Source organism: Petaurus breviceps, unplaced genomic scaffold (assembly GCF_028583685.1).
Source record: "Petaurus breviceps papuanus isolate PSGF00001 unplaced genomic scaffold, PetGlider_PUasm1.0 90925, whole genome shotgun sequence".
In the NCBI taxonomy this organism is placed as follows: domain Eukaryota; kingdom Metazoa; phylum Chordata; class Mammalia; order Diprotodontia; family Petauridae; genus Petaurus; species Petaurus breviceps.
The window spans coordinates 764,623-784,180 of record NW_027187380.1 but is presented as its reverse complement, the minus strand read 5'-3'; the positions used below and the strand labels follow the sequence as shown (position 1 = coordinate 784,180).

The 19,558-nt window shown below is 38.5% G+C and overlaps 1 protein-coding gene across 1 annotated transcript in view; it reads left to right on the top strand.

Annotated features, from left to right (window-relative positions):
* The window catches only part of DNAH17 (dynein axonemal heavy chain 17), a 280,684-nt gene that overhangs the window by 109,124 nt on the left and 152,002 nt on the right, over window positions 1-19,558 (top strand). Inside the window, exons 34-41 of the mRNA XM_069076039.1 lie at window positions 1,933-2,093; window positions 3,079-3,235; window positions 4,157-4,261; window positions 7,037-7,194; window positions 10,914-11,052; window positions 13,044-13,271; window positions 16,427-16,564; window positions 18,437-18,569. Of these exons, the coding sequence (XP_068932140.1) occupies window positions 1,933-2,093; window positions 3,079-3,235; window positions 4,157-4,261; window positions 7,037-7,194; window positions 10,914-11,052; window positions 13,044-13,271; window positions 16,427-16,564; window positions 18,437-18,569 (1,219 nt within the window). The remainder of the gene's footprint in view (window positions 1-1,932; window positions 2,094-3,078; window positions 3,236-4,156; window positions 4,262-7,036; window positions 7,195-10,913; window positions 11,053-13,043; window positions 13,272-16,426; window positions 16,565-18,436; window positions 18,570-19,558) is intronic.

The window sequence follows — 19,558 nt, the reverse complement described above, 5'->3', positions numbered from 1 at the left end:
GTAATGTCACAATAGAGTAGGGTACTTCTCAGGCAAGTATCTCATTGATCTCCAAGAGGCTGGATTTAGGGAAAGGGGAGGCAACAGAATCTGTAGTCAACTGTGTTGTGGGGGGTAGGGGTAAGGAAAAATAACAACCCAGAGCTTAGCACCTAGCTAACAAGAATAATTAAATTAATTTTAATTAATTATATTAATCAGTAACAAATTAATTAAATAAATAATTAGAATGGAAGCAGTCTGGGATGAGTTCCTCCCCTCCCTATTTTCTTCCCTCCCACCCCTGTGTGGTGGCCTCCCCAGCAGTGTCTTCACATTGATGAATTCCACTTCCCCTCCCCCACACCTAAAGAGGGCTTATTCTATACCACTTGTCTCTGGCAGAGTTCACAATACTTACCCAGGGGAACAAAAATTCCTAGTTACAGTTGACCAAGGATAATCCTTGCATGCCCCAAGTTGATTGATCTACAAAGAAGAATGTGATTGCACTGTGGTGTAGCAGAAGAAACTTAAGACTTTTAGACCCAGAAGATGAGCACTCCCATCCCAACTCCAGTTTTTAGCTGGGAAGGTCACTTAATTAATCCCTCTTCGCCTCAGTTTCTTTACTGTAAAATAAGAAAAATAAGACCTGCTCTACCTACATCATAGGATTATTTTGAGAATCAAACGAAATAATTGTAGATGAAAGGGCTTTCTAAGGTTCAAAACTATTATACAAATTATTTCTGTTATTATTATTATATATTGAATAATAGAGTTATATCTGGCCCAATTATCTATAATCACTAAAGATCAGACTTAAATCTCATGCTGAGAGATTTAAAATTTCCCAGTTTTTCTTGTCCATGATATTAGTCAGTATTTATCAAACTATGATCTGTAGAACCCTGCAGTTCCATGAAATGTTACTTCAACCCAAAAAATATTAGCAAACTAGCCTTCATCACTGTCTGTGGACATGGCATGTCTAATATCCAGTCTAATAAAGATTTGGTTTATGACAAAGAATTAAAATGTTTGTGTCCAAAATCTTGTGAATTTCATACTAAATGATTTTTTGAGATGTAAAAAATCATAAGATTTATTAATAAGTAATAATCTTAACTGTTTCATTTTCTCTCAGCTAACACACACACCATTATATATTTCAGTCAAACTGGGATTAATTTCCTCCCCAAGTTTGGCATGCCACGTCCTAACTTTAATGCATCCATGGAAGCTCTACCATGTGCTTTGAATGTCCTTTCTCATTAACCCAACCTTTCAGATTTTTCATAGCTCATCAAGGCTCAGTTCAGGTACCATCTCCTGATTCTTTTCTGAATTCCTGATTCTTCTCAGCTGTTATTTCTCTCACCTTCCTCAGATTTCCCTATAGTACTTTGATCTGATTTCTCTTTTGCCCAGTTTATCCCCACAGTGTAATATATAACTTCTTGAAGGAAGAAACTATTTTATTTTATATCTCCAGAATCTTGCACAATTCCTTGTGCCTTCTAATCATGAGCATCTCCTGATTTACTAAGCTGGTTCTTACATGAAACACACAGTCCTGTACTAAAAGCCTCTTCAACTTGGTAGGACCTAATAGAGTTTGAATTCTTCTAGCATAATATTTTAAAGTTCACAGTCATCCACTCCTAAGATATCAGAGTATAAGACTTCAGTGTTTCTTCTAGGCATATGAAAAAGCCCATTTGAAAACTGATTCCAGACCTTGGAGTGATTGGGAGGGTAATGGGTAAGAAGGGGGTAGGTGGAGCACTTGAAATAGGGAACAATGAGACCTAAACTGCTTTAGGTGCAGCTATAGGCCCAACTTTGCTCTTTTCTAAGTCAGTTATTTAGTCATCATCTACTATCCAGATGTTAAGCCTGCTTCTTAGGGCTCCCAATTCCTGCTGAAAAAAATGTTCTCCCTTTTAGGTTGAAAATTCTCAGGCCTTCACCTGGCAGTCTCAGCTTCGTCATCGTTGGGATGAGGAAAAGAAACATTGCTTTGCCAACATCTGTGATGCTCAAATTAGATATTCCTATGAATATTTGGGGAATACGCCCCGGCTAGTAATCACACCACTCACTGACAGGTATGGAAGATGCAATTCCTTGGATTTATCCTAGGGCCAGAAGAGACAACCAGTGAAATCACTTTGCTCAAGCGCCTGGCATCAAGCAGGATCTCAAAGTAGAGCATATCCTGTTCTTAGTGAGGTGATAGTTCCATTGAACCCTGGTGAGACCATAATTGGTATCGTAGGCATGCACTGAGCATGACTAGGTATGCTTAATACACGACTCCCCTCACATCAGCAGCCACTGCAAAGTCTCCAATGGTCATAGAGTATGCTGTTCAAAAACTACATATTTTGCACATTTCCTTGAAATAATATCCATTCTTAAAAACCAAAGTATGCATAGGTATGCTTAATGCACACCTATGTCTTGAGTATTTTGTTTAGTTCTTAGCACCACATTTTGGTCTCACCCTGTGAGGATCATTTGGATGACTAGGGATGACTAGAGGAGAGAAGACATAGGAGGTACATGAAAGCTGCCTTCAAGTATTTAGGAGCTGTTATATGGTGGACTAGACCTGTTCTTTTGGGCACTAATAGGAAGAACTAGCCAGTAATACCTGGTAGAGTTTTAGTAAAGTTCTTAATATAAAGAAAAATTCTCCTTAGAGTAATCCAAAAAGGAAATGGGCTACCTTGGAAGGTAATGAGTTCCCTTGTCACTAGAGGTCTTTGGACAAAAGGCAGGATTATGTTGTAGAGGGGACTCCTGTTAGATTTAGTTTGGTATGACCTCTGAGATGCCTTCCAAATTTGGGAGTTTGGGAACTTCAAAGAAAAAATGTCCACAGTGCTTCTATATGTCAAATCTAATTTTTTTTTTTCCTGGTATGATAAAAGCCCATTTTTCTCTTGTGGGACTCCTTAGATACAGAATCTTTTAAATTCATTTGGATTGCCTGGTTTGGGGGTAACATCATATCACAACCAAAGAATATGAATTGTCAAATGGGGTTTGTGTCAAGAGAGTTTTAAATAACCAAGGGTCCCATTACAGATGCTATATTACTCTGACCCAATCCCTCCATCTGATTATGGGAGGAGCACCTGCAGGCCCTGCAGGGACAGGCAAAACTGAGACCACCAAAGACTTGGGCAGAGCACTGGGCATCATGGTATACGTCTTCAACTGCTCTGAGCAAATGGATTATAAGGTGTGTGTCCAATTTCTAGGCATCTGCTTCTCTAAGAGATACAATTCTATATTCATGTTAGAAGGCTATATGTGAGGTGCTTTTTTCCTGAGCTGAGCATTGTATTATATTCTTTATCCCAACATGAGGTTTTCATTCTGTACAATCTGAAAGCTGAATGGACAACATGACTAGGAAGAGAGTGAATATTCTCAGCTTGCTGATAGTAGCAGACCTAATAGACATATGCCATACATTGTCACAAGACCCAAAACCATTACTGTGGGGGTCTTAGGTCCATTGTGAGTCAAACATGTCCTAGTGGGCATGATTAAAATTTGCTCTGGTATAATAGATTTGTGGGTCAGTCTGGGGGTTTTCTCTGGGACAGTAAAATGATATTCACTCAGCATAAATTATCACCTGCCCTAGTGAAAAAAACTTTATTCTAATTCTACATCACTGCCTTCTAAATCAGTATCTGTTTGGAGTGAGATAATTGGGTCAAATGTATTGCTAGGTGATATTTGGGTTGAATTAGCTCCCAATGGTCTAAAAGTAAATGCCTCACTGTATTCACAAAACTGGTCAGTTTTGAGGTCTTCCATTTCAAGATAGAGGGTAGTTCCTGGGAATCTGGACTAAAACTTGGCTTGGGGAAGACCCCAGTCTTATTTCCTATAAGTACTACTAAGTCCAGGAATCAGGACTAGATCTGGAAAGGGTATCTTTGGGCACCTTTGGACTTACTGAGTCTATTTCCAGGAACCATGAGATGTCACTGTATACAACTCTCATTCCTGGTCTATACAGACTATGAGTGCCATAAAATAAGGAAAGAATTCATTAGCTTGGAATGAGATCCTGCTGTTGAATCTCCCTATGACTGCTTTACAGACATTTTCTAATGTTTTTATATTTTCTGATTATGGTCTTCTTCAGTCCTGTGGAAATATCTACAAAGGATTGGCCCAAACAGGGGCTTGGGGATGCTTTGATGAATTTAATCGAATCTCAGTAGAAGTTCTATCTGTAATTGCTGTGCAGGTATGTCCATCATCCTAATTATTTTTACATAAATTAGAACAATGTATCAGCATCCATGATTGCTTTGATGAATAGCCAATTGTTTTTCTGGTTTCCTACTATTTCATAAAGTAAACATGTATACATATGTATAGATATAGATATAATATATATGCATACTATATATGTAATATTTCCAGGTTTTCATATACAGAGTCTTTATTCTAAAAGAAGTGATGATATTCACATTATTACCCTACTCTAAATGGTGCTATACTTATCAGAAAAATAAAATTACCTATAATTGGGATAGAGTTGGGTGTTTAATTTTACTTTGACAAGAGATGGTCAGTTTCACTCACTTGGCCCTCACCCGTATTATAGGTAAATTCTCATCTCTTGGTGTGTACAACTTGAAAACATAGGACACATGGAAGCTAGGTGGCACAGTGAATAGAGCACCAGGCCTGGAGTCAGGAGGACCTGAGTTCAAATCCAGCCTCAGACACTTGACACACTTACTAGCTGTGTGACTTGGGCAAGTCACTTAACCCCAATTGCCTTGCCTTCCTCCTTCCAAAACAACAACAACAAAACCAAGACAACAAATAGCAGGGGGGTGCTAGAAACTTTTTAACCAGCAGCTTTCCACATAATTTATTTTCTGGCTTTAGCATCTTCTCCATTACTTTCTTAAGCCTAGACAATTCACAAAACAATGAATCAAGCCCTGGTTTCTGGCATTTTCCAATTTACAAGGCATGAAATGCTCGGGGAATTAAGGGAAGATTCAGATTTTGTTGATCATGGGTTTCTGTCAGAGGGCACAGGCAGGTAGGAGGGAGGAGGAGGTAAAGTAAGCTGCTTCTGGCCCAGGAGGGCAGTGAGGGAAGGACAGAGCGTGGGTGAGGATTAAATCTGTAAATCTCAGTAGGTCTGGAGCTGAGAACTCTCAGAGAGGATTTTTAAACTAGGAGCTACTGGGTTGTAGTGAGTCAGATAGTACATGGATATGGAGTCAGAAGACCTGGGTTTTGGTCATTTCCCCTCTATGGTGTTATTTCCTCCTGGATAAAATGAGGGAGTTGAACCAGGTGTCCTCTTAGCTTCTCTCTGGCTCTAGAACTGAGGTAACTGCATTTTTTTTCCTTCTTTGTGCTGTAATGGAGAACATACATTATCCAAAAGTAGAACCAACTGTGGGGCTGACAATATATAGGGAATGGAAATTTCAAAAGCTCTCAGTCCCTGAGATTATATTATATGCCAATCTACAGATAATTTCAGAGGAATCTAGTCAGATGTCCCCAGTAAAGAAGTCAGGACTTCTAACAAGTGTGTCCATAACAATAGAGGCAGTGTTTGAAGAATGGGTTTAAGCATGAATTTTAGACTCCATCAAGTGGTTCGGAGAGAAGTTGCAACTTAACATCCCCATACAATTTTTCCTTCTAATACTTTGTTATAGCCTGCTAACTTAATTACAGCAATGAAAGCATAGGCTTTCTCCTGAAATTTCAGCTCTAGACCTGAAATCTGACATCATTTCAGCTAAGGAATATTTGATATGGATGTCTTAAATAATAAGGAATTCATATTTCCCAGTGGAGTTGTCAGGAAAGATTTTTGAAAAATAAAAAAAATATTTTATATATTAAATATATATTATATTGATAAATATATTACATATAACATATTTATATATTTAAATATATACATATGTAATATATTTATATATAGAAAATATATATTTTTGTAAATATAATATATAACATATTATACACATATACATATATGTATATGTGTGTATATGTATATATGTATGGGGATTTTTGGTCCTTAGGACCTCATCAGTGTAGGAAGGAAACTCTTAGTTTCTATGGAATCATGGGGATTGTGATGCCTTCTGGTTCTGAGCCTATTAGTTGAAAATTATATATACTGGGAGGTTTGGGGCTCACTCATGGGAAGAATATTTTTGTGTGATTTGGCCAGATGAGACTCTGGGTAGCTGATGTTAAGGAGCCCCCCAGCTTTGTGAACCCAGATGTTGGTGCTCCCTGCTCTGGTGATTAATTATCTATTACTCTGTTTAGAGAGTTGGAGCCTTGTCTGTTGGATTCTTTCTTGGATAATCACTTCTTTCTACTTATCTGTCTACATTAAAATAAGATTGTTGACCCCTCTGAAACTGTCTTTCCTTTAGAAAAGCAGATCAAAGAACCTGTGCTAGCAGCCTACTCTCTATGCTGTGTAGTTGCTACTATACATGTCCACACCCTTTGAAAACAGACATTCCATAGGGCAACTAGGTGCTGCAGTTGATACAGCACCAGACTTGGAGTTAGGAGGACATGGGTTCAATCCAGCCTCAGACACTTACTACTTGTGTGACCCTGGGCAAGTCACTTTACCTTGATTGCAGGAAGAAAGAAAGAAAAAGAGAGAGAAAGGTAGGAAGGAAGGAAGAATTAGCCATTTTGCAATCTCGTAATTTACACTTGTGTAATTTATACAAAGTTCAAAGCAGCAAGACATCCATGATTGAAATAACCATATACCTTTAGAAATGGGAACACACTTGCTGTTCCAAGCAAAAAAAAAGGATACATGGTCACATAAGCTATTAATGGACAAGGGAGATCTTACATTCCATTAACCCTATAGAGTGTCTGTGGATGGATGAATCATTTTGCAAATTCAGAGTCTTTTCAACCTAACAAATATTAAGATATCTCTTTTCCATTTAAAATACCTAGCTATAACTTTCTTTTCTTATGTAATTGTGCTGTTTAGGTAAAATGTGTCCAAGATGCAATTCGTGCCAAGAAGAAAATATTTAATTTCCTTGGAGAGATGATAAGTCTCATCCCTACGGTGGGAATGTTTATCACCATGAACCCAGGTTATGCTGGCCGGGCAGAATTACCAGAGAATTTAAAAGCTTTGTTCAGGTACACATGTAAAGAAAATAATGATATTAACCTACATTGGCTTTTGTAGTAAAGTAGTTCAGAATCATCAAACATTCCCTCCCTTTTATGGGTTTCCAATCTTTCCTTGTTCAGTGGCTTTCTCACTTCTAGCTACAAGTAGCTCGGGTCTCCCAAGAGCCTTATTTCAACCATATGTCCCCTTGAGCCATTGTCCTATCTCATTCCTCCTTTTCACTAGCAAGTTTCTTGGACAAAAAAATCTACACCTATTTCTTTCACTTGTTTATCACCCACTCACTTCTCAGTGCTTTAGGTCCTAGCTGCTGCTCCTACTGCTACAGAGACTGCTCTCTCCAAGGTCAACAAAGACCTCCTTATTTCAATCTTCATCTGGTTACCTTTGGCTTCCAAACCATTTTTCCTGTTTCTCCAATTCTGATTCCTTTGCTGGAACCTCTTTCTTTTTCTCTTCCCTAAGGTTCTGTTCTTTGCCTTCTTTTCTCTATGTATACTTCCCTCCTTAGTCATCTCCTCTCAAGGTTTCCATTAAGAAATCATCTTTATACAGGCAATGGGGTTTAGAAATCCATCTTGCCCTACAAGAAAGTAAGGGGTAAGGGGGTAAAGGGGCAAGGGGGGATGGGGGGGACATAAGAGAGGGCAGACTGGGGGAAGGGGTATTCAGTTTGCTTGCTATCTTGGGGTGAGGGGTAGGGGAGAGATGGAGAGAAAATTTGTAACTCAAAATCTTATGGAAATGAATGTTGAAAACTAAAAATAAACAAATTCTGGAAGAAAAAACATTTAATAAGAAATCACCTCTAAAATCTAGATCTTCAACCCTGACCTTTCACCTAAGCTCCAGACCCATGTCTCTAGTTGCCTACAGGTATTGTGAGTGAAATTTAACAATAAGATAAACTGAGGCAGTTCACACAGGATAGCATTTATTAGCAGTCATGCTGTCTGCCAAAAAAGGGGTCAATGACTTGACTCCACTTATGCCAGAGACCCCAAACAAAAGGACAGTTCCCCTTTTATAGATTTTGGGGAGTATAGAACAAAGAACATAAAAGAGCAGGTGACATCATGAGATTGAACAAACCATGACTGGTTACAGAGCTGAGGCACAGGGAGCAACATGATTGGTCAGAAATTTGGTAATGGGAGCTAACAATGACCCACCTTTTCATTGTTCAAATCCTGGGGCAAGATGGCAAACCAAATATCCTTGAAGGATAGCATAGTGGTGTAAATATATTAGTCTCTACTCCCTTGGGTTCCCTCATGTGCATCTCCAAAGGTCAGCTAAATTCCTTAGGGCAAGAATAGATTAGTGATTAGCAGGAGAGCTGGATTTTTAAACTTAATCCATTACAAGCCAGCTGAATTCTGAACCAAGCTGAGAGACAGAGAACTGTGACTTACACAGTTACAAGACAAAACCAAATAATTGTAAATAGGATCAAAAAATAAATGATACAGGATCAATCTTAATCTTCTCTCAGGGCATCTGTACCTGTCCTGCTGTCCCCTCAAATTCAGTGTGTCCAAAAGTAGTCTTTTAATCTTTCCACCCAAAACTGAGTCTTTGTTCTGACTTTACTATTTCAATCAGTGTTATTCCTGTTTTTTTCTTTCCCTTAACTCCCACCAAGTCCTACTGATTCTGTCTTCACTATATTTCTCATATTACCATTGACAACATCTTTTATACTGGCTCTTGTTTATGAACGAAATGCACTATAGCACTTCCTAACACTCCCACCCATATCTAATCTTTCCCCTCCTCCAACCTATCACTCACACTGAAATTAGATTTATTTTCCATACACATAAATCAGGTTACGTCACTCCTCAAAACCCTGAAATGGGTCCCTATTGACTTTTTAAGGCTCTTTAGTCTCCCATTCAAGGCCCTTCGCAATTTGGTGCTATTTTACCTTTCCAGCTGAATGTCATACAATTCTCCCATACATACTTTATGTACTAGCTGGAATGGACTATGTTTCTGACCTTTCATACTTTTCTGTATCTGTTCTTTTGTTCACCCTGTTGCCTATGCCCTGAATGCCCTCTCTTATTCCTACTTGTCATTTAAAACTCAACTCATACCATCTCTTCCATGAACCTTTTCCTAATCCCCACAAACAATAATTATCTTTCCCCCTCATATGTTAGATAGCATCTTTCACTTCCTTTATGCATTTATAATGAACTTTTTTCTACTATACAATGTGTATGGCCTATCCCCCATTAGAAAGTAAACTTCATGAAGGGAGGCAATGGACTGTCATTTAATTTAACTTGAGCACTTAGCCCAACACATTTCATAGGAGCTTAATAGATTTTTGTTGAATAAATGAATGAATTAGTAAATTCATTATCTGGGAGTGGGGCCATGTATTCTTGACTGTATGATCACCTGAAAGTCCTGGAATCCCAAATGGATATAATTTCAGATTAACATCTGAGAATAAAGAAGGAACTAGGTTAATAGTTTATCTGGTGAGAAAATATTAAAAATGAGGTAAAGGGGGGGAAAGAATAAGGAAATATTTTATACTATTTCTCTACCAGATCTCTCTATATATGAGAATAATGAAGGGCCTTTCAAAGTAGGAGATGTTACTTGGAGGAAAAGGGAAAAGATTAAAGCCTAAAAAATAATAATAAAATTAGAAGACTTTGTGCCAGTTCTGTAATCAGATAGGCAACTGTAGTCTGAATGTAGAACATAGCTTCACCATTCCTCAACTATCTCTATTCTTGTATCTGCTGTCTGAGTTCAGTAACAGCTCAGACATACAACCTTGGACCTACACAGGCAACCAGTAACAGGAACTAAACATGCACACCACAAGGGTGCATAACAGAAGAAAACTCAGGACACTCAATACCACAGAAATACTATTGCACTAATTCTCCAAGACTCACCAGGCCTTTCTGCAACCTGTACTCTTCCCATGTTCTTTGATGACCACACAGAAAATACTTAGTTTGCCCAAAGACTCATCAGCTCCTTAGCCTGAAAAAAAAATTGCTAAATACATTGGGCCAGGCCAGAAATACCAATGTAGTCAGTTCAATCTCACCCCAGCTAAGTTGTTCTCCATAACCTGGATGTGAAAGAATTCTTTTAGAATGACAAGGACACTATGGAGGTAAAGCTCAGTATTGGGCTTTACCTCATTGATAGCACTTATCTGTAAGATAGGATCTACATAACATCATGGTATAGGGAGAAAGAACATGGTGCTAGGAGACCTTGGCATAGTCTTAGCTCTGCTGTTCATTGTGGAATCTTCAGCAAGTCAGTTAACTCCTGATCCTCAGTTTCTTCATTTGTGACATGGAGAGGGGTTAGGACTAGATCATCTCTAAGGTCTTTTGCATCTCTAACTTTCTGGTCCTGAATAAATACAATTAGAAAACGATTAATTTAACAAATACAAAATTACATCAACTAAAATCATATCAGATGTGTTGAATAGTGTAAAGACAAGGCAGTGACTTTGGTTATGGAGAATGGGTAAAACAGTTAGGTTCTGGAGAAAACACACTGTTGTGAGAAAAAAAGGTCATGCATTTAAAAGAAAAGAAAAATAAACTTGAGGATTTTAAGCTAACACCTTAATAACACTAGGGAAATACTAGTACATTGTGTTCTGGCCAACAGGTAAGACATAGTGGGACTAGGAAGGAAAAAATTCATGCTTCTGCTATATTTCTTTCAGACCTTGTGCTATGGTTGTCCCTGACTTTGAACTTATATGTGAGATCATGCTTGTCGCTGAGGGCTTTCTGGATGCTAGGCTTCTGGCGAGAAAGTTCATCACTCTCTATACTTTATGCAAAGAACTACTTTCTAAGCAGGTACACTTATTTTTTTCATATTATGTATTTTTATTTTATATGATATTCTATTTTATGATTTATGATTTGGTTTTATTATGCATTTATTTTATTTATTTATTAAATAATTTATATAATATTTATATTATATATAAATCATCATGTTACATATAAATATTTACATTTTCCTATTATACTTTTATCTATAAAGTTGACCATGGAAGGGAGAAAAAGAGATGATTAGTTCTGTTTCCTGAATGTTCCATACTTGACAATAATTTGGAGATATCTATGACTTACCTCAAAAAAATGAATCTTAACTGTGACTTGCACTGAGCTAAAGTAGTTCATTGTAATGTTCTATCATTGCTTGTTGAATATCATAGATAATGAGTTCTTGGCATCATTAATAATGGAGAAATTTCATCAGGTAGTTTTGGTTCTAAGGAACCCTCAGTAGATTACTCAGATCACACCATTTAGAAAGCTACCTCCTTGATGCAAAAAGCTTTTCTGCTAAGGCATTAGGAATTAGCATGCTATATTTTCAGAAAGTGATCTGGGGATATATTGCTTTTATCTTTTTCTATAAGCAGAGTCTCCTATGTAGACACCTATACTCCATTATCACAATGTCTTAACAGAATTGCTTTTAGTTTTTGCTCTCATTTCCCTTCTTAATTTCCCAAGGTATAAAAAATATAGCTAGGTCAGTCATTTCTACATGCAATGGGGGTAGGCTTCCCTTAATGGTAGCTCTTTTGCATGACTTTTAGTTCTCAAAATGCTGAGGCAAGGAAACTTGTGTATACCATAGGAAGTTCTGAGACATCAGAATCCTGGGAGATTACATCTGAGCATGGGGATTAAGTCAGGTAAATGAACTAGAAAAAGGAAGAAAAGAGAGGGAGAGTTATTTGTACTTGGATACCAATAAAATCAACTTCACTAATCTAACATGGGGTAAAAATGTACAGGCAGTACTTGTTTGAAAAACACCCAAACATCTGGGGGGCTTAGTGGATTGTAAGCACAGTAAGTTAGGAGTGTTACATGGCAGTCAAAAAAGCTATTGCAGTCTTGGGCTGCATTAAGAGGGAAATAGTTTCCAGGTATGAGGAAGTAATAGTCTCTTGTCAGACCCTATCTGGATTGTTGTGTTTCATTTTGTGAGCACCATGGTTTAAGAAAGATATTGACAAACAAAAGGAGACAAGCAAGATGGTGAAGGGTCTTGAGTGTAAAGAGAAGTACAATTATATTCTTACTCACACTTGAACAGAGAACAGAATTAAAGTAGACTGATGGCAGTGGGCTGCAGTCTACTGTGCGAGAAAACAGTGGCGCTTCAGGTATCCTCAGAAGAGATGTATCAGGTGATCAATTCCACTCAGTGAGCGCTAAAATCCAAGAGGTGGTATTGAAACAAAGCCATCCCCAAGGGACTGAAATCTCCATGATAGTCATTGAGAGAATGCTAAAAGGAGACTGAATTGGCAATTTTTTTTTACTCCTTCCCATGTGTGAAGAGACAGTTTTCCCACCCACTCATCAATTTTTCCTGGGAGGTTTATTCACCATCCATCACCTCCGGAGACTACTTCTACCTACTTCTGTATGGGGGAAGAGGATTATTCTACTGTTTAATTATCTCTTGTAATATGCATTCTTTTATGTCCTAATTAAATACTTTTACTACTAGATTGATTGTTCTTACTTGGTCTGATAGTATTACACTGGTGGGGGCTTAGGATGATTTATAGGATTAGTTACCCAAAATAATATGCACTTGGACCTGAAAAAAAGTAGCTAGATTTCTTAAAATTTGAAGTTGTCTTGTTGCTATATACGCACAAGGGTATCTCTTGGGTGTTATTAGGGAGGCAGCAGACTGCTGCAAGAAAGCCCAATGAGAAAGGGAGATGTTATAGAAGCACAGTCCTCAATATAGTTGTGGAGTCCATAGTATAGTCAGTATATGATGCTCATGTTCTTGATCACCTGTTTGGCAGGATCACTATGACTGGGGATTGAGAGCCATCAAATCTGTGCTGGTAGTAGCTGGCTCCCTAAAAAGAGGAGATCCCAATCGTGCAGAAGACCAAGTCCTCATGAGAGCACTGAGAGATTTTAATATTCCCAAGATAGTAACAGATGACTTGCCTGTATTTATGGGACTCATTGGAGATCTGTTCCCTGCTCTGGATGTTCCTAGAAAACGAGATCTAAATTTTGAAAAGGTAAGGCTTCTCTCTGTTTTTACACTGCATCATTTTGGTTCATTCCTATGACCTAGGTGGTATATACAAACATAGGGATGAATGACTTGTGTCTTTTTTCTGATATTCAACATTTACCCATTCATTCATTCACCAACTATATGAAAGCAAGATGCTGTTAGGTACTAGGAATGAAAAGCTGCACAATTCTTGCACTCAAGGAGCTTGCCTTTAGTAGGAGAATAAGACATCTACACAAATAATACTATACAAGTTCAAATGAGATAAGAGCAAAGGAGAGCTCAGAGTGACCTGAAAGGTTCAGAGAGAGAAGGATCCCTTTTATGTTAGGGAATCAGAAAAGGTTTCCTGGAAGATATGGTACTTGACCAAGGCCTTGAAGAAAGGGAAGTTTTCACCAGGAGGTATGGAAAGATTCTGTTCTGAAAATGCAGGTTGGTGTGTGCAAATATACACAGATGGGAAAGATCAGAATGAGACTAGAGAACAGTAGTTCAGTAAAGATGGAAATAGACTTATGAGGAAGAAAAGTATAAAATAAGGCTGACAGCATTATTAGAAACAGATTGTGGAAGACCCTGAGTAACATACTAGGAAACACGTATTCTTGGCCAAAGGGATTCTAGGCAAAAACTTAAGTTTCTTGAGCAGAGAGGTGACATGTCTAAGCACCTTGGGTGTATTGTCTAAGCACATTGGGTATATTATAGAACTCTGGCAGTGGGTTGAAGGATTAGTTGGAGAAAAGAGGAATGAAAAGCAGGAAAACTAGTTAGGACACTATTACTACAATCCAGGTAAGAGGGAAGAAAGACTTGAACCTAGCTGTAGGAATAGAAAGGACAGAAAACACAATAGATATTACAAAGATAGGCTTGCTGGGACTTGGTAATTTATTGGCAATGAAGGAAAGGAGTGGAAAAGCATAGTGTCATCAACAAACAGGGAAGTTAGGAAGAGGAGCAGCAGGTTTTCAGAGGAAGATTATTATCTTGCCATTATTTATAGCATTTCTGTTGCTACCATTTATATAATGCTTTACATCTATCATTTCACTTGATTCTCACAACCATCCTGGGAGGTAGATGCTATTATTATCTCTATCTTACAAATGAATAAACTGAGGCAAACAGAGGTTAAAGACTTGCACAAGGTCACAGAAATAGTAAGTATCTGAGAAAGAATTTGAATTCAAGTCTTCCTGAGTGCTGGACCCCAGATCCAGCACTCTATCCAGTATGCCACCTATAGGTCTATAAGATGAGTTGTTTTTACATATTTTAATTTTTGAATTCAGTTTTAGAATTTGAAATGTTGTCAGGCTATCTAGGTTGTACATGTCTATTAGGCCGTTGGAAAGGCACCTGAAGTTCAGGTGTGAGGTTGGGAATGCAGAGAAAGATATGGGGAATCAGTCACTTGGAGGTAATAATGGATGCCATGAAAATGGAAGATCTCAAGGAAGAAAGTTTAAAAAGAAAAGAGGGCTGAAGACAGAGTCTTAGGGACATGTATTCTTGGGAGTTGGAAGGTTTAGAAGAACCAGAGAAGATAGAAAGAGTGTCTAGTTAGGTAATAGGAGAAATAGGTCAAAACAACATGAAGGAAACCTCTGGAGGAGAGAAAATCAAGAGGGCATGATCAGCAGTATTAAATTCTGCAGAAAGACTGAGGAAGGTGGATTGAGATGAAGCATTGGGTTTGGCAAATAGGAGGTCATTGGTAAATTTAAGGAATTCTTGGATATAGGAGGCTGATGGTGAATGAATGATGAGAAAGTAAGGGCATCTCAAAAACAGACTCACTTGAAAGCCAGAAAGCTATCACTAAGATTTGGTATCTCTGATTTCCAAGGAATTCTCTGGATAAGATGCCTGGGAAACTGAATTAGTAATCAGAAAATTGCTTGCACGTGTAGTCTTAAGGAATACCTCCATCTGTCTTATTCTATCCCATACCAGCCAGAGTAGTCTAATGAAACTCCTCCTACTCTGCTATAGGGAGGGTTTCTACCATACCATCTGTCATGAGCTGTCTTTCTCCCTAGAGCAGGATTAGATAAATACCAGCTGTGAGAGATGGGAGGCTATGACTCCCAGAGGGTTCTCCCAATTCAGTTAATGTAGTTATGAAAGATCTAGAATACAAGATAGAAAAGAGGCTCCTATAGTCTCACAACAAGTTGTAAAAAAAAAAAAGTTCCAGAATCAATTTGTAGAGTCTTATTCATTGGATGAAGACAATTATCTTGTGATTGGCTGAGAGAATAAGTCACACCCCTTAGATCTATACGGGAAAGAAGCAAGCTGGCAGTTGAGGAGTTTGAATTGGAGAGTTGGGCATAGTTATGGAGAATGCTGCTGCTTCTGGACTAGAATTACATCCCCACTCTGTGGCATTACCAAGTCCTTCTTCTTTAACTCTTCGTCAGAATTCATGGGGATTGTGCAAAATTTAAGATAGTCCCAGTTTCAAACGTTTTCTTCCATTGTCTATGTAAATCAAATGACCAAAACAAAACAAAGACCCCCTTTCTCAGACTGTCCCCCAATTTTTGGTATAGAAAAATATGGTAACCTTACATATCTCTCCTTAAATTTCTTTTTGCTCCTTATATATTTTGTATGTATATAGTTATTTATGTGATGTCTCTCCCATTAGAATGTGAACTCCTTAAAAGCAAGAATAACGTTTTTGCATTTCTTTGTCTCCCCAACCCCCAACTAGATGTATAATGAACATGGTTAGATTATATAGCTTAATTTATATTAGTTACTCTTTGGGTTGGTGTCTCCCTAAAGAGATTTTGGAAGGGGTCCTTAATAAGGGAACATCCTCAAGTCATCTGTAATATACTAGCAAACCAACTCAGGGTGGGCTGTTCCTTGGGAAGATCTCCACAGATGACTAATCTTACCACTTCGTGGTGAATTCTTATATTCCAGTCACTTCCTTTTCCCCAAGTTTGAAGGAGAAGGGAGAAGGCATTGCCATATACCACTGGAAGCTCGCAACCCCTTGTTACTAGTCTGTTTTCTTCCCTGGGGCAGATAGAACAGTACAGATCTCATACATCATATAAGATCTTATGTGGTCTTTGCTTTATGGTTTGCCTTTTGAATAAGAGAATGTTTTATTTTCTCTGCCCATCCCAGATCATTAAGCAGAGTGTTATTGAGCTGCACTTGCAGGCAGAAGATAACTTTGTGCTGAAGGTTGTGCAATTAGAGGAATTACTGCAAGTGAGACACTCTGTGTTTGTAATCGGAAATGCAGGAACTGGTAAATCCCAGGTAAATGGGGCTTGGGGAATTGGATTTTGGGGATTTAGCAGTAACTTTATTTATTCCCTCCTCCCCCTGCACCCCACCAATACCCTTTTGTTCTCTTCCCTCCCCTTTCTTTTTCACCACAACTGAAGATTTTTAGAGCAGATACAGTGGGAAGGGGCAGGGGTGACTTTGTAATATCAAAATAGGGTTTTGTTTCCTTTTTCTCTTGTCCTTCCTTCTCCCCCCACTCAACCCCCAAGGCAAATCTCAACTCCAAATTTTGATATGCAGTGAGAAATGGTGGCCTGGGGCTGGTAGAATGGAGAAGGATGAGGAATTGGGATGGGGTGGGGCATCCTAGACACTAAGGGTCCACAGAACCAAGAAGAGGAGAGAAATATGCTATGGGAGTGGGTAAAGAAGGGAAATCCCTTGTGGCAGTATGACTTCTTTTGTTAGAATGGCACTACTTGTTGGGGGAATGGGGTAGCACACAAGGAGCAATCCATTGTCACCCTACTATACTCTAAAATACTAACCCTCTCTTCCCCCTTGAATCAACAAGAAAACTTCACTAGTCTTCCTGGTATCTTTTTCTGGCTTTTAGCTACACTATGTCTATCTTTTCTATGGCCCCCAAATCCCAGTTCATCTATGGAAAGAGTTTAACCCCTTTTCTTCTTCTCAGCTCCCTGCAAAAACTCTAATAACCTCATTTTAAGAATGTAGATGGTCATCATAAAGCCCTACAGGGAAATGACCTGGGAAGCAGTAACAAGTAACAGAGTAGTTACAGATACATAAGTACTCTAGTCAATCCTACCTTTCTCTGCGCATTTTAGGATAAAGCTCTCTCTTAGTCTCCCTCTTTTCTTCTCTCTCACTGGGTCAGCTCCTATATCTCCTAGCTATTATTTCCAGAATCAAGCCCTTACATGTAAATTCACTTCATTGTTTCCAAGCCAAGGAATTTGATCTGGAAGGAACTGCTGTCAGCCCTCATAAAAGCCACTATACCCAACCTTTATTTCTAGGTCCACAGCACTGACGTAAACAGTAAACCCTCTCAACTCTCTATATCCTCTAACTTCCCTTCACCCCCATGCCAAATGAAACTTCTACTTGGTAGGACTAGCCTTCTTTGAGAAGAAGAAAAGCTTCTTACCCAGTAATAGCAACATTCTCCCCCTTCAGTCTCCCTCCTCTCCACTGTGGGCCCAAGTCTGGGTATAACAATTACTCATATTTCAATTTCATCATATCACTCTTTTCATTTATAATGTTTCAGTCATTATGTATATTATTTCTCTGCTTCTACTTGTCTCTTTCTGTGTCACTTTGTACAATCATTTGTTTCCCTGAATTCATGGTATATTCATAACTTCTGATGGTGCAAGGGTATTCCATTGTATTTATAAGTTATAATTGTTCCACTATTCACCAATTAGTGAGGATCCATTTTGTTTCCAGTTCTTGCTACTATAAAAAGCACTAACATGCATATTTTAGTATTTTCCACATGTGGATTATTGGCAGCAAATTTTAAATTCTAGATTGGCTTTCTTCTTTGCCATCTGGTATATCTTAATATACCTCCCCTCACCATCAGTGGGTACAAGCTTGGGAAAACAAGTAGAAATAGAAAAGTTAAGCTCTTTTCAGAAAGTCATAAACACCCCAAAGTCAAGTAAAAATGACTTAGAATTATCTCTTGGTCCAGATGCAACACTTTGTTGCATTAGTGTGGATTATTATTTACAGCTATCTGTTAAAGGATGCTTCTTACCTTTAGTTACTTTCTGGCAGTGGGATCATTCTTTCAGAATGCTTAAGACAAATTTGGCCCCTGGAGTTCAATTGCATATTAATCACATGTCCAAAATCTCTTCTCAGGTCCTGAAATCCCTCAATAAGACATATCTGAACATGAAAAGAAGAGCTGTTGCTGTCGATCTTGACCCCAAAGCAGTCACCTGTGATGAACTCTTTGGCATCATTAATCCTGCTACAAGAGAGTGGAAAGATGGTAAAAACCAATGAGCCTCCTTCTCATAACTACCATCTGAATAGCTACACTTACACATTATTGGAGGAAAATACTCTGAGTGCATTCAGATGCAGGTTATTCAGGAGAGCTCTGAATGGATCACCTTCCTCAAAAGCCTTCAGTTGCTCCTGGTTGCCCGCAGAATAAAACCCAGACCATCAGCCTGGAATTTGACGCCCTTCATGCTGTTGCCAGACTACCTTTCTAGGTAGCCAGCCACTGTCTCCATGACGGAAATCCTTCCCAGCCCTAAGAATACAAAGAAAGACAAAAGACAGTCCCTGCTCTTTAGGAGCTCACAGACTAATGACCTAGGAAAAGATCACAATAACAACATCAAAAGTGATAGCTAACATTTATATAGTACTTACTATGTGCCAGACACTGTACTCAGAAATTTACAGTTTTATCTCATTCAATCCTCACAACAACCTGTGAGGTAGATGTTATTATTACTTCAATTTTATAAGTGAAGAAATGAGGCAGAGTTTAAGTGACTTGCCCAAGGTCATACAGCTGGTACGTTCCTGAGGCTGGATTTGAACTCAGGTCTCCCTGTCTTCAGACCTGGCAATCTATTCACTATACTACTTCTATATCCTAAGTAAACAGAAGATAATTTGAAAAGAGAAGAAAACTAGCAGTTGGGAAGGCAGGAAAAATTTCCCATGGGAAGTGATATCTTAAGTAAGCCTCAAAAGCCACTAAAGATTTTAAGTGTTGGGGTGGCTAGGTGGTGTAGTGAATAGAGCACTGGCCCTGGAATTAGGAGGACCCAAGTTCAAATCCTACCTCAGATACAAAATACTTGCTAGCTGTGTGACCTTGGGCAAGTCACAAACCCAATTAGCCTGCCTTCCTCCCTCCCCAAAAAAGATTTTAAGTGTCAGCCGTGTGAGGCTAGCATGAATTCTAGCGATAAGAGAAAGCCCATACAAAGATGCCAGTGGGAAATGAAATGCTAAGTT